General features: G+C 36.3%; 1 protein-coding gene across 2 annotated transcripts in view; it reads right to left on the bottom strand.

The window, feature by feature from the left end:
* The window catches only part of LOC134527819 (MAP kinase-interacting serine/threonine-protein kinase 1-like), a 49,690-nt gene that overhangs the window by 21,489 nt on the left and 14,815 nt on the right, over positions 1-13,386 (bottom strand). Inside the window, exons 1-2 of one of the 2 annotated variants that reach the window (XM_063360768.1) lie at positions 5,174-5,418; positions 2,590-2,712 (exon numbers count right to left, since the gene is read on the bottom strand). In XM_063360768.1, coding sequence (XP_063216838.1) covers positions 2,590-2,712; positions 5,174-5,222 — 172 coding nt within the window. In that variant the 5' untranslated portion in view covers positions 5,223-5,418. Of the gene's footprint in view, positions 1-2,589; positions 2,713-5,173; positions 5,419-13,386 lie in introns of those variants that run through there. The other variant, XM_063360767.1, reaches the window with a different exon arrangement.

Raw genomic sequence — 13,386 nt, 5'->3', positions numbered from 1 at the left:
AACAGGGGGCCTATGCTATTTATTCTGCAAACAAAACAAACAAGTTTGGGTGAAAATATTGTACCCAAAGTGTTAAACTAGTAAACCCTTTAGGGTTGAACTTCGTTTCTATAAATAGCAAAACATCATTTATATTTTCTAATCAATGCTTTAAGCACATGTACAAATTCAATGCAATGTAATTGCACAAAGAAGTATATTTAAATCAAATATGACAGTACTAGAAACAGCAAACGTAAGTAAGAGTTCAAATTTATATTAATAATATTGAAAAATTATTAATTATGTAATTGGTATTTTAAACAAATACTTGAACCAATTTTTGAGCTTTTTCAAAACCTTTTAATAGATATTTTTGTATCACATGGTCTATTTTAAATACAATAAGCAAAATAAAACCTAATACAAAATTTGCTACCTATATAAATATAATATTCGCAGGAATGTGCTGATTATTATTTTAATGTGCTACCATTAAATGATACACAAAAAAAATAGAAGGTAGCAAAAAGCTGTTGGAAACTACAGCACTGTTATTGTTTATTTCAGACCCTTTTCATGACTTTCCTAACATTAATCTACTGAAATGTCTCTTGTTATGCATTAAAATATATTAGATCCATATTTAATCCTGCAATATTTGTGTTGCTTCTATCGATAGGCATCTGTGGAACAGAAAGGAAGCAAATGGAAAGAATGCATCCCATCAATAATTGCTTCTCCAAAATCTTTTTTATAATTAAAATTGTTTAGCTCAATATTTGCTCACTCAACAAATTTTAAAATCTGCATGATCGTAGCCAAGCAATCACAAAAGCACAGGATGAAAATTAAAATATTAATAAAAATAACTTAAAGTAAAATCAGTTTGTTTGTTTGAAGATAATATTAAACACTGACCATAAGATTAATACTTGCAAAATAAAATAAAATAAAACAGCTAATAAAAGAACACAGCAAATAATTTATTATGAACACTAAAATGGTGTGTTAATTATTGTCACAACATAATTTTATTTGCTGAAATCTGTCTAAAATTCAAATACACAGGATATCCACACCTGCCTCTGGTTCTGAATGAAATCCACTATACTTCATAAAGCTTGGCGCCACGTCAGCCAACCAAAACTGCATCCCCCCCCCCCTTCTCACCAAAAAAAAAACATCAGCGCCCCCCCCCCCCCTTTTCTCACCAAAAAACATCAGCGCCCCCCCCCCCCCCCTTTTCTCACCAAAAAATATCAGCGCCCCCCCCCCCCCTTTTCTCACCAAAAAACATCAGTGGCCCCCCCCCCCCCCTTTTCTCACCAAAAAACATCAGCGCCCCCCCCCCCCCCTTTTCCTAAGAGCGCAAGGACCGGCTCATTGCCAGGGTGACCTTGAACAGCCGTGACAAGAATATGAACAAAAAAGGGATCAAACGAAGTGGCTGAAAATGGCTCTATACCACCGACCGGGAGAAAGTGAGAGTATAAGAGATGCAACAACTTATGTATCAAATCCCATGCCAGGAAAAATAATAGGGGAAAAGAAAAAAATAACTCTATGTCCAAAGTAGCTTTTATGGGAATAAGCAGTGATTATACAAGTTCATGGTGAAATATTACCATCCGAAAAGAGCCCTACCCATACTTTTTAATGTCCCCTCCACCGAAAAATTTATTTCTTTTTCTTCTATATCAGAACCAGGTAAATATGTAGTGTACGGATTAGCGCCAAAAAAAATCGTACAAATATAAAATAACTTTCATTATATGCTCTTTTACGTCCTCTTTTCCTATGTATTAATGAAACCTATTACCTATGTATTAATGCTCGGGTCTGGCATGTCACAATGTCCGTTTAATTATCACCACAGAGGGCTTTTTCCTGTGAATTTATCATGATAGCTCTCTTGCATTGGGTTTCATCTCATATTTTCTCAAAAGGCACTTATTTAATATTACCTAATTGCAGTCATAATTAATTCAAGCACTGATAAATTATCATCACTAATGTGACTTTTTAGCTTGAAAATTTAGTTTAGTAAATTTGTAACCCAAGAACAAAAGCAGATTTTTAAAAAAAAATTAATGGGTAAATCCTTTAATTTAAGAAGACATAACTGAACATGAGGGAACCTTAAGGGGCCAATCTAGTCATGTGTGTTAAAGAGGCAGGATGATAAGTGTGAAACTTGCTAGTGCTTCTAGCACGGCACTGCCTCCAAGCACAGGCTGTGAAATGGCGCACAGTATTCTCGCCTTAACTATTATATGGCAAAGAAATTAAGGTAAAGGTTTAATGCAAGTCCCCAAGTGCTTTCAAGAATCTGTACCGGTTGTTTTATGCCTAAAAATTACTCTGAAAACACATCTTTAAGCCATGTAATAACATTTCTAAAAAAAAAAGTTTAAAAACTTAATTGGAAATCAAAAGTACTTTTCGGCCCTCAGAAAATTCTTAAATGCTTTTCATGAACAAGACCTCACTCGGATAACTCGAGTAGTTTTGAAATCGCATTGTTTATCCTGCAGCTCTGTGGCCATGCACATCTCGTTGGCTTGCCAAGCCCCTGCTGGGGGCTGCAACGTGGCCTGGCGGTCTCACCTTGGAAGCAGGACGAAACCAAGCTCGAGCCGTTCCTCTTCTTCTTGCGGCGCTTCCTGCGGGCTTCCTCCTTGCGCTGCTGCACGTCATCCGTCTTGTCACACAGGACAGACAGCACCTCGCCTGCAACACACACCCCCGCTTCAACAACAAGCCCGCCCCAAGCCATGGCATCATCACCAGGTCAACCAACTTCACAACTGTCTCAGGACCTTGTAACGAAGTTGTTTCAACATTTTTACATTACAGGGTCATTTATAACATACTAGCAACCCACCCCGGCTTCGCACGGATGCGATATATTAATGTGGCTCACTTAGATTCAACAAGTCAGTACATATAAGCATAAAGCTTCTTTTTATGACTAATACAAAAACTAAGATTTCTCTACTATTTTTTAATTTAGTTATGAATGTATTATACACACATACTTTCTGGAAAAAGTTCTCTAAATGATTGTTAAAACAGCATCAAAATCCATTGTGTGGTTAAGAAGCAAGCAAAGTAACAGACAAAACTCGAATTGTGACTTTTCTAAATACTATTTATAGATATAGAAGATGAGAAACTTAATTCATTGAAATCATTGCTGAATAAAATTTATTTGTCCACAAATTAATCGCAACTAATTTCACGTTCAATGGAGGATTCTCTGGCTGTGTGACCAATGTCATGTCTATATCAGTCAAGACTAAGGAGCATAAGTGTAACTCATTTAACAGACGTTTCTCTATTTCTTCTCAAAAAAATACATTCTCTTCTATTAGACCTCATTTCCTTTGCTTCTTCGGTTTCATCAATAAGAAGTAAACATTTCTGCTTGCATCTCTGGTACTACTACCTATATTTGAACGACTTCTTCGTAGCATAATTACATTGGAATAAAATAACTTTAAAAATAGAAGAAATGAAGTTTTATTTGAAAAAATCAAAAAAATATGAACCTCAACTTAACTGCTTACTAAAAAAAATAGCCAACTCTCGCAATATGTAGAACCCAGTAACATTAAAATTTTCTTGAAAAATAAAATGAAATAAAAATGAAAAACTTGTAACTATAAAATTAGAAAAATGAAGTTCTATCCCACATTGTTGCTGCATACTCCAGTATATGGGGCAAACAATTGTTGCCTACGTTTTTCCTTTAAAACACTGCTTCCTCCCCTAAACACTCATCCCAGCATACCCAGGGCCTGTCTGCTCTCAACAATCTTCTCTGCTTGCTCTCCCACCCCAGAAACCCTTACAGCCCTACCACTATGTACTTCTGTCTGGGGTCTCACCTATCACAACTCCCCTCCAGTGGTAGACCCTCTTAACAAAATTCTTCTTCACAGAAAATCTTACCACTTTCGTCTTGCCCACAATTATCTTCATGTCATTCCCTTCCACCCACTCTACCAGTCTATTCAAATCACCCAGACACCTCATCCTCCACACATGTACCTTCTTGTGTCCTGTTCCCATCTACTCCACCATCCTTCTGTCCCTTATGACTTTTAATCAATTTCTCAAGTGGAACCTTATCAAAGGCTTTGTTAAAATCTATGAAACAGGCTTCGATCCGCTGTCCCATATCACAACGCCCTCTTTTGAAATTTTTATGGAACAGTGGCTCTTCTTCAGGATTGCCCTACTTTGCATGCTTTATAGTTTACTTATTGCAAAGAAACGTTAGCGACAGTAGCCTGTAATCTGGCATTTTAAGTTGTTAACGACGGCAGAGAAAACTAAGCCAGTGCCTTCAATACCCACGCTCCAGGTGATAGTTATAGGCTAATTTAGGAGATGAGAAGAACTACGCAAACTATGTCACTCAAATTATAAGATTATGTGCTTTCAAAAAATAAAAAATTTCTGAAGATGGTCAAAAATTCATCTTTGGCTTACAAATGGTACAGTTTATTTATTTATGTAACACAATATACGTGGTTTAAGTAATTTCATGAATCATTAAAATTTGCTTATGAATATTTACGATTGGGCGAGTTGCGTTTGAAACAAGCTAATCTGAAAAAAATAAGACAGTGTGTAATCAAAAATAGCAGTCTCACAAAAAACAACTTGCTAAAAATAAGATATTTTGGCAGTGTTTTTTTATAGCCTTATCACGTGCCGCTGTTGTGGAAACAGTTCATCGATCTATGGCGCAAATTCCATCTTTGAAACGTCAGCCACGATTCTAAGACATAGCACTGAATACGAACATTTCATAAATTATAGGTAATTGGAAAAACAGCATGATTGAACGTTCAGCCTAGATAAGCTACCACAGATGATTGAGGCTATACTGTAAAACCCGGCTTAACAACCATCTCTAAATATACCGGCAATATCCGCCATATTAGATATATATCATATTTAATAAATCGCCTACTAAAAAATGCCGCTGTGAAAACTAACTACAGCCTTTATGAAATGTTTTTAATATATATATTTAATAACTATAAAAACTAATCATTTATCAGAAAATAAAACAATCTGATCAAAATAAATTAAAGCACAATATAAAGTAAACGAATTTAATGAGGGCCGGCACGAGACCCACTCAGAACAAAGGAACAAAATGTCGTCACCAACTTACAGCTTTCAGCTTCAGAGCCTTGCACTTCTTCCAAGATCTTCTCAACCATTTTTTATCAGCTTCCAGAATATTGCGAACAGAAATATCCTAGACAGCTACACAAGACTCCAATAGAAACACCGACTCACACGAGCTAACTCCACCCAGGTATTTACCTACGCTCTAACCCATCCGTAAACTACCCTGCTTCCTCTTTGATGTTCACACTCCGACTGCACTCCCCTCTGCACGTCGGGCTTGGAAATAACCCCGTGAACCAAAGAGTTTCGTGCGATCACGCTCCGAAGACATATCACTTCGCCAGGAGATTATCATGGCAGCAGGAGTGGGGGTAAGAGGCCATCGGCGGGTGAAAGAGGGGAAGACGAGAGCTGGGGCCAAGTCAAGTCTTTTCACCGCAGCTGTGCGTGGAAAAAAAGAAAATGTATTTCTTTGGAATTATGCAGAAGCTCTCGTTGATGTTCTTTAAGGCGCAGTAAGCCAATATAACTATTTGCTATTATCTAAATCTGACTTCGGATAAATAAAATAATAAAATTTAACAAGCCACTGTATATTACTATATGTTTTATTTTACTCATTTTCAACTTCATGAAACTCGAATTGTTATTACTTTGAACGGCGAAAAAATGTATATGTTATACTTAACCCTAATTGCTCATGCTGAATTTATGCCAAAACGAAGACCAGGTGTGTTGATAGTGACCGGTGTGCTTGCTGGTTAGATGATTGATGTGTATTGATAAAAACTCGTAATTCTGAGCTTAATCCACATTACTGAAAATTCAAAATTTTATTTCATTTTAAGGTTTGGTGCAAGTATTACAAATATTTATGTGATATCGTATGATTGGTTGGTTAGGTTAGCTACATTTAAAATAGTTTAAAAGAGTGGATGGTTCGTTAAGTTAAGATAGCTACATAAAAACTTATAAAAAGTGGATAGTTGGTTATGTTAGCTACTTTATAAATGCTGCAAAATGGTTTTAATGGTTTCTTAAAAATTACTTTATAATGTGTGGCTAACTTAATTTAACCAACTTCGGAACTATTCGGGCCATGGAGTGGACTGGTGTGAATCTTAGGGCCGCATGCAGGGTCAAGTAAGTAAAATAAAAGCAAAAACTTTGCAGGTTAATCAAATGGATAAGTACCTTACTCTACTTTGCCTCAAGTCACGACTGTGCCTTAGAATTCCCGTGTTCGTCAAGGTCTAGTGTTGTTTTTTTTTATGTGTGTAAACGTCTTAGCTCTCGGTATACGGCATTTGGTAGGAGTAATTTCGTGAAAATGGACCGGAAAAAGTGACACTAAGATGGCGGACCCACGTGAAGGCACATAAGTTATTATATAGTCGCTTTCCTAAATATTAGGGTACATAACAAAATCATTGGTGTGCTAAATGAAACTGTATGATAGTGAAACTCCATGGAATATATTTGGTAAAATAAAACATTCATAAAAAAAAGTAACCCCAAGTTTTAAAATATGTAAGAAAATTGGCATTGCACTGTTAATAATACGTAGTCTCCTTTCGTAACCCGAATTGTCTTGCAGTGGTAGAACGTGTGGCTGATAAGCACAAAGTTTAATTTTTGACGTTCACACATCGTCACTGGAAAAACTTTTTTTTTTACTTTTTTTACTAACCGATTACTGAATTACACAAATTGTGCTTCAAGCAAATAAATATGAATAAATTGTATTTACCTTATTGCTATAATATTATTAAATACATAGTTCAGTCCATTAGATTATTTCATACAATATAAACATATATCCTTTATTTCGACTTAAAAATAAATTAAAATAAATTACGTTTATAAGAAAATGAATGTCCATGAATTCGCGTAGATAAAAACATAAAACTTTATAATAATACAACTATACTTTAATACTTCTTGTTATAATTTTTAATCATCTTGCTTGTGCTTAGCTGTTTAAAGAATTGTAGTTAACCAGATTGACAGTATTTTAATCAAATTCCTTGTCGAAAATCAGGTCCATAGCCGGGGTTTTGTAACTTTTCAAGTTTTTCGCTTTTATCGGAGTCGTTTTATTATATAGTTTAATCTTTCACTCTGCAAATCGGTTGTTTGGGTTGTTTCTATAGTCAACGAAGCTGCTCCGGTAGCGAATTCTAGCAGCGGGTGCGGAACTACGTGTGATTCGTGTCCAGAAATTTATTTGAAAACACATTATGCGTGTATGTATTTATCACTATCGGCATTATTTTTATTATTTATATGATAAATTACTTTTTCGAGTTTCGTATAAGTTAATTTGCAACATGAGAACACATTAATTTACTCATTACCGAGGTTAGATGTTTGCACATCACTGGCGAGTACTGAAAGCCTCGCTCACAATTTTTTTCTTTTTATTTATACCTCACAAATTGTGTAACTTAGACATCGAACACCGTTGTACACTTACTAATTTGTTTTTCGATTAGAGCCTTGACGATTTAACTGTTTTATTTTTTGATGTATAGTACACGCAATAAAAGCATACGTCATTTTATTTATCTCGCTGAAAATAGATTTATACTAACATATGTAGACATAAAAAACTATTATTTAATCACTATTGCATTATTTATTGCACAAGCAAATAAAAGTTATTTTTCAAACCATTCAAAATTCCCTGGAAAACGTTGACTATCTCGAATTAAGTTTTAATTAATACAACAAAGATATCTGTTTTCCCTAACGTGTTTTTTGTTGCTAAGCAATTGTGTTTTATGATACCTTCACAAAAGGGGCGATGACTACTACCCGGTGCTCATAAGTGTTGCTCGTGCCGGGCTGGAGGCAACACGACCTTGCCACATGAGCAACATTCGAGTGTACATTCGTTACCTCCGAGTGAGTTCGAGCGAGACATGCAGACGTCACTAGAGTCGTCACTTGAAAGAAGTTGAATTCGTGTGAACACGGCTTCTTTGTTTTAAACATCATAGTTACTACATCCATTTGGATTGATAACGAAACTTCGATTGGATAAAATTTAGAACAAAAAAAAATACATTACAAACCAAAATGCCCTTTAAATAATATATCATTAAGTTCGGTTTTAACTTTATCTGATCGTGAAAAGGGGGACATATTTCTGCATGTTGTGAATCAGAGTCGTCTCAACAAAATGTCCTCAAAATATACCAAGTGATCGCAAATTGCAGGGCATAAAGTAAATGGCGGGGCAAGGAATGTCAAAACAAGCCATTTTTAATTAAGAAGCATACGGCCGGAAACGCCACCCCGCAAAGGCGCGAACAGTAGTGCGCAAATTTGAATCTCGCGCGCAATAATTAGGGGCCACTCCACTGGCTGAGAGGACGCGCGGTCGAAGCGCAGTGAGTACACGGATGGTTGGTTGAGGTATGTTCTTATGTTCGGCTTTGGGCGATCAGCGTAGTGAATATCGCACTTCGATTACACATCTGGCAAAAAGCACGCGAGACTTTACATTCGCAGCGACGGCTAATGTGCGCGTGGTGTACGGGAAGGCGAAATTAAATGCAGCAGGAGCAGTGCACATTTACCAAAGACGCGTTCCCAACTAAAGTGTGCCGAGTAGAAAGACCTCCATACGTATTGCAAATGCCTGGTACTGAGAGTTTCATACGAGGGCTGATTGATGTATACCAAACTGCGTTGGCTAACGCCGGGTTTAAAAACTACGTAAGGTGCAATAACTCAAAGCAAGTCTTGTGTACCTTCTTAGTAGTATACAAATGGGGCTCCGGGCACAGGATTTCGCAGGAGGTGCCAGAGGTGCCGACCGCCATATTGGATTGTGACGTCACGGCCGCCATCTTGGATGAGCGTAACGGGACAAGTAGTACCGTGACCTTGACATTGACCCCGATGGCCATTTTGGATCCGCCATCTTGGATGACGTCATTTTGTTTTCTCGAACATTCCGGCATTGTGTTATCCGCCATTTTGAATTATGACGTCACCGTTGCAATTATCGTTATGGTCGCCATCTTTAACTTTTTTATTTATTATCCGATTTTAATGAAAAAAATTTAAAAATTATAAAAAAATTAAATAATAAAATTTTAATAAATTTTTATAAAAAATGTACTTTTACGACACGGAGTTCGGAGTCCTCGGTTCGAACCCAGTGAGGGCAAAAAAATAAAAATGACGACCGATCCTTCCCCCGTGGTGGCTGCTGGCAGACTGACCCCCACCACTTTGTTAATAGCATATATATCGTCAGGTAACATGACGTCACGTCCGCCATCTTTTCATTTGGTCGCCATCTTGAAAATCCGTAATTATTTAGCTAGAAATTCGGGAAAAGTTCCAAAATTCATTAAATAAATCACTCATTAATTTACATATTGATTCGATCGATTGCTGTCCTCGGTTCGATACCCGATCGATGCAAAAATGTTTAATTTTATGTAAAAAATAATAATTTCAATAAACCATGTTCAACATTCTTAAAGAGACTTTAAATCCTCTACTACCATCATCCTATCAGACATCAAGACCGTCATCTTGGAAATTCGTAATAATTAACCTAGAAATTCAGGAAAAAGTTCAAAATTCATTTAATAAATTTGCAAACAATATACTGATTAATTAATTAGATCGACTAAGGTCCTTGGTACGAACCTGGAAGAAGCTAAAAACAATCTTAATTTTTAGGTAAAAATGCCTCAAATAAGACAGTTTCGAAAATAAAACACAAGTTTTTTTACAAACATAATATTTATTACATAATTTCTATTCTACTACAGGATCACTTGCGAAAGCCAGCAATCTTATAATCATTTAGCCCTGCATAGAAGCGAAATGACTAATTCTTAGCTCCAATCGGTTTATACTAGACAGAGACCAACCAGAACCGTTACTAACATAGTCCTCCTCTTCTTGACAGAGTTTCTGGGCACTATGTTTAACAGTTTGCTTCTCATCGTCAGAACTGTAAATTGTAACAGCCGATGTCTTGAGAGAATTTCTTCTCTAGGTCCTCGGAATGGATACGATTTACCATATAAACAGTTCAGTCACAAGTTATAATTTAATTTCCGTACGTTGTTACTTCATAAGTAAGCTGATTGATTATGTTCTACCTGATATCCTCAAGAAAAATAAAAATGTCTTTAGCTCCAAATGATCAATCGACTCCAAATGCTCCAACAGGTCCAAATGCTCCAAATTGTTTCAACAGCTCCAACAGCCTCCAAATGCTCCAAACGGCCTCCAAATGCTTAAGACAGCTCCAAATGCTCCAAAAGGTTCCAAATGCTACAACAGCCTCCAAATGCTCCAAATGGCTCCAACAGCTCCAAAAAGGCTCCAAATGCTCCAAACGGCCTCCAAATGCTTAACACAGCTCCAAATGCTCCAAATGGCTTCAGCAGCTCAAAAAGGCTCCAAATGCTCAAAATGGCTCCAACAGCTCCAAATGGCTCCAAATGCTCCAAATGCTCCAAAAGGCTCCAAATGCTACAACAGCCTCCAAATGCTCCAAAGGCTCCAAATGCTCCAAATGGCTTCAACAGCTCCAAAAGGCTCCAAATGCTTCAAAAGGCTCCAAATGCTCCAACAGCTCCATCTTCAATTGGTTCCAACTGATTCCAATTACTTTTCTTATCGAACTTGGCATGATTACTGACATGACTTTATTAGTATACATTTTGACTGGCAGTGGTAACGTTTTTTACACCTTTAAGTTATAAGTTTTATTTAGAAATCAGATTTCGATAAATGGTAGATACCATCTAGAAAGAAAATATATTAATTTATCTTCAAGTTTATACACATACATTTAATTTAAGCCATTATTGTATGTAGCCAGCTTCCCTCAGTTCTTTGAGCATGAAGGATATTTCTTTAATGTTCGAATAGTTTCCTGCACAAAGCGATCCATGTAGTAGTCGTAGCCTGTCAACCAATATGTTAGGAACTTCCCATGAGGTATAATCAATCTCTTCTGCTGCGTTCATCATCCTTGCATGTTTATAATAAATATTATTATCTCTGGTGTCTATCGTTTTAACAAGGTCACTTTTGTCATCTTGCCAGTGATTATCACAAGCTTGATCAGGATAATTTATTTTATTTCGACGTTTCCATCGTTTTGGTCTCAAGCCACCATCACAGTCTTTGCTCTTGCATGCTTTTGGTGCTTCAGCACAGTACTCAATCATGTCAGCCTTAGATGTGTCAGCACAGTCTTCGTTCATGCCAGCTTCTGATGTGTCACCACAGTCTTCAATCATGTCAGCATCACAAACTTGATCAGGATAATTTATTTTATTACGTTGTTTCCATCGTTTTGCTCTCAGACCGTCATCACAGTCTTCGATCTTGCCTGCTTTAGGTGCTTCAGTACAGTACTCAATCATGTCAGCCTCAGATGTGTCACCACAATCTTCAATCATGCCAGCTTCAGATGATTCATCAAAGTCTTCGACCTTGTAAGCTTCAGGTGGTTCTCCATCTTTCACATTTTCATGGAGACGATTAGATATTGGAGTAAATATCTTTTCATTTCTAATGTGGTTACAACTTCCTTCGTTTGTTTTAAATTTTAAATTATTATCTTGATCTAGATCAGTAATTTTAGCATTAGCTTTTTCGCCTTCGTTCCTCTTCCGCGATGTTGTAGCCCAGTCTTCGTCATCTTTATTCATCTTAATTGTACAGGTCTTGTAATGTCTATCCAAGTAATATCTTCTACCAAAGGATTTCTGACACTGACTGCAATGAAATGGTTTTTGACAAGGACCCAAATTACACACGCTTTTCTCATGTCGTTTAGCATTCTTTCTCAAGGTAAACACCTTGCTACAGTATCTACAGTGATGACGTTTTGATACAGCAACAAATCCCGAATCAGAATTCATATTAGTTACTGAGACTAATGCCAGTTGCAAACTAAGAGTTTTAAATTAGATATATTACTTAAATAGAATGTTTTAATTATTTCATCAGCGATAATTAATTTATCTCCTTCAAAGGTACTTGTTGCAAGTAGTTCTGCTTTTCAACAACAGATGTCGCCACATGTTACTTGCAGGTAAATAATATTTAGTTCTTTTATGCGGGATGCGGGATGCTCACTAACGATCGCAAAAGAAGGATGGCTTCGCTAGACTCCAAGGAGAAGGAAGTTCGTCCTTCCTGTTAGTGCTTCTTAGATTTCTCAGAGATTATTATTATTTGACTGAGTAATGATATTTTTTTTTAATTTCCACATGATAAAAATATTACAAGTGTTGATTAAGTAGCAGAAATTCACTAATTACATGTAACCTTGAATAAAATGACATGCCTCAGTAAGTAAAAAAAATCCTTCATGCAGAGATCAATTTCTCATCTGTAACCAGAAGCACTCGGAGAAAACCATAAGATGTCGAGTCAGGAATAATCAGAAGCACTCGGAGAAAACCATCAGATGACTAGTCAGGAATAATCAGAAGCACTCGGAGAAAACCATCAAAATATTGTCAAGAATAATAAGGAGCACACGGAGAAAACCACCATAAATTTGACAAGAATAATTCGAAAGCACACGGAAAAACCACCAAAAGTTTTCTTAGATATCATAAAATTACAAAAAAATAAATAATAAAAAATCTAAAATAAAAAACTAAAAATACAAAAACAAAATTTGGCTTGTACTGGAACTCTAACTTTGCACTACAATGAGACTTAGCAGAGTATATTATAATCCAATAGCATTAAGCACCAAATATATATATTTGTGTGTGCGCGTGTGTGTACACAACAATATAAAAATCAAAAACAAATATTAATAACAATTTTTTTTAAATATATTAGTAGAGGTTATTATTTTAGAAATAGTTTAAGGTATGATGCCCTTGCAAAAATAAAAAAGGGCAAAATGGACTCCGACTCGATGAGACAGCCTCTGCAGGGCGCACATACGGTGTTAAATACAGGATGTCCATAAAAGAATGTCCCAGTTTGAATGGTATATTATAACGGTTTAATTTAGACTATTTACAATAACTCAATCATCAAATTGATTGTAATATAACTTAGCTTCTTTTTTGTATAAGTGTTCAATATGTGCACCTTTTGTTATACCTACGGCACACATCCAACCTCGAGTCCATTTCTTCCCACACTTACCACGTCCGGAGTAATGGAATCAATAGCCTGTGTCTCAACTCTGGCTAAACATTAGGTAGCGGCGGAACGTAGACACGATCTTTTATAAAG

This window comes from Bacillus rossius, chromosome 1 (genome assembly GCF_032445375.1).
Source record: "Bacillus rossius redtenbacheri isolate Brsri chromosome 1, Brsri_v3, whole genome shotgun sequence".
In the NCBI taxonomy this organism is placed as follows: domain Eukaryota; kingdom Metazoa; phylum Arthropoda; class Insecta; order Phasmatodea; family Bacillidae; genus Bacillus; species Bacillus rossius.
This window is presented reverse-complemented; position numbering and strand designations above follow the sequence as displayed.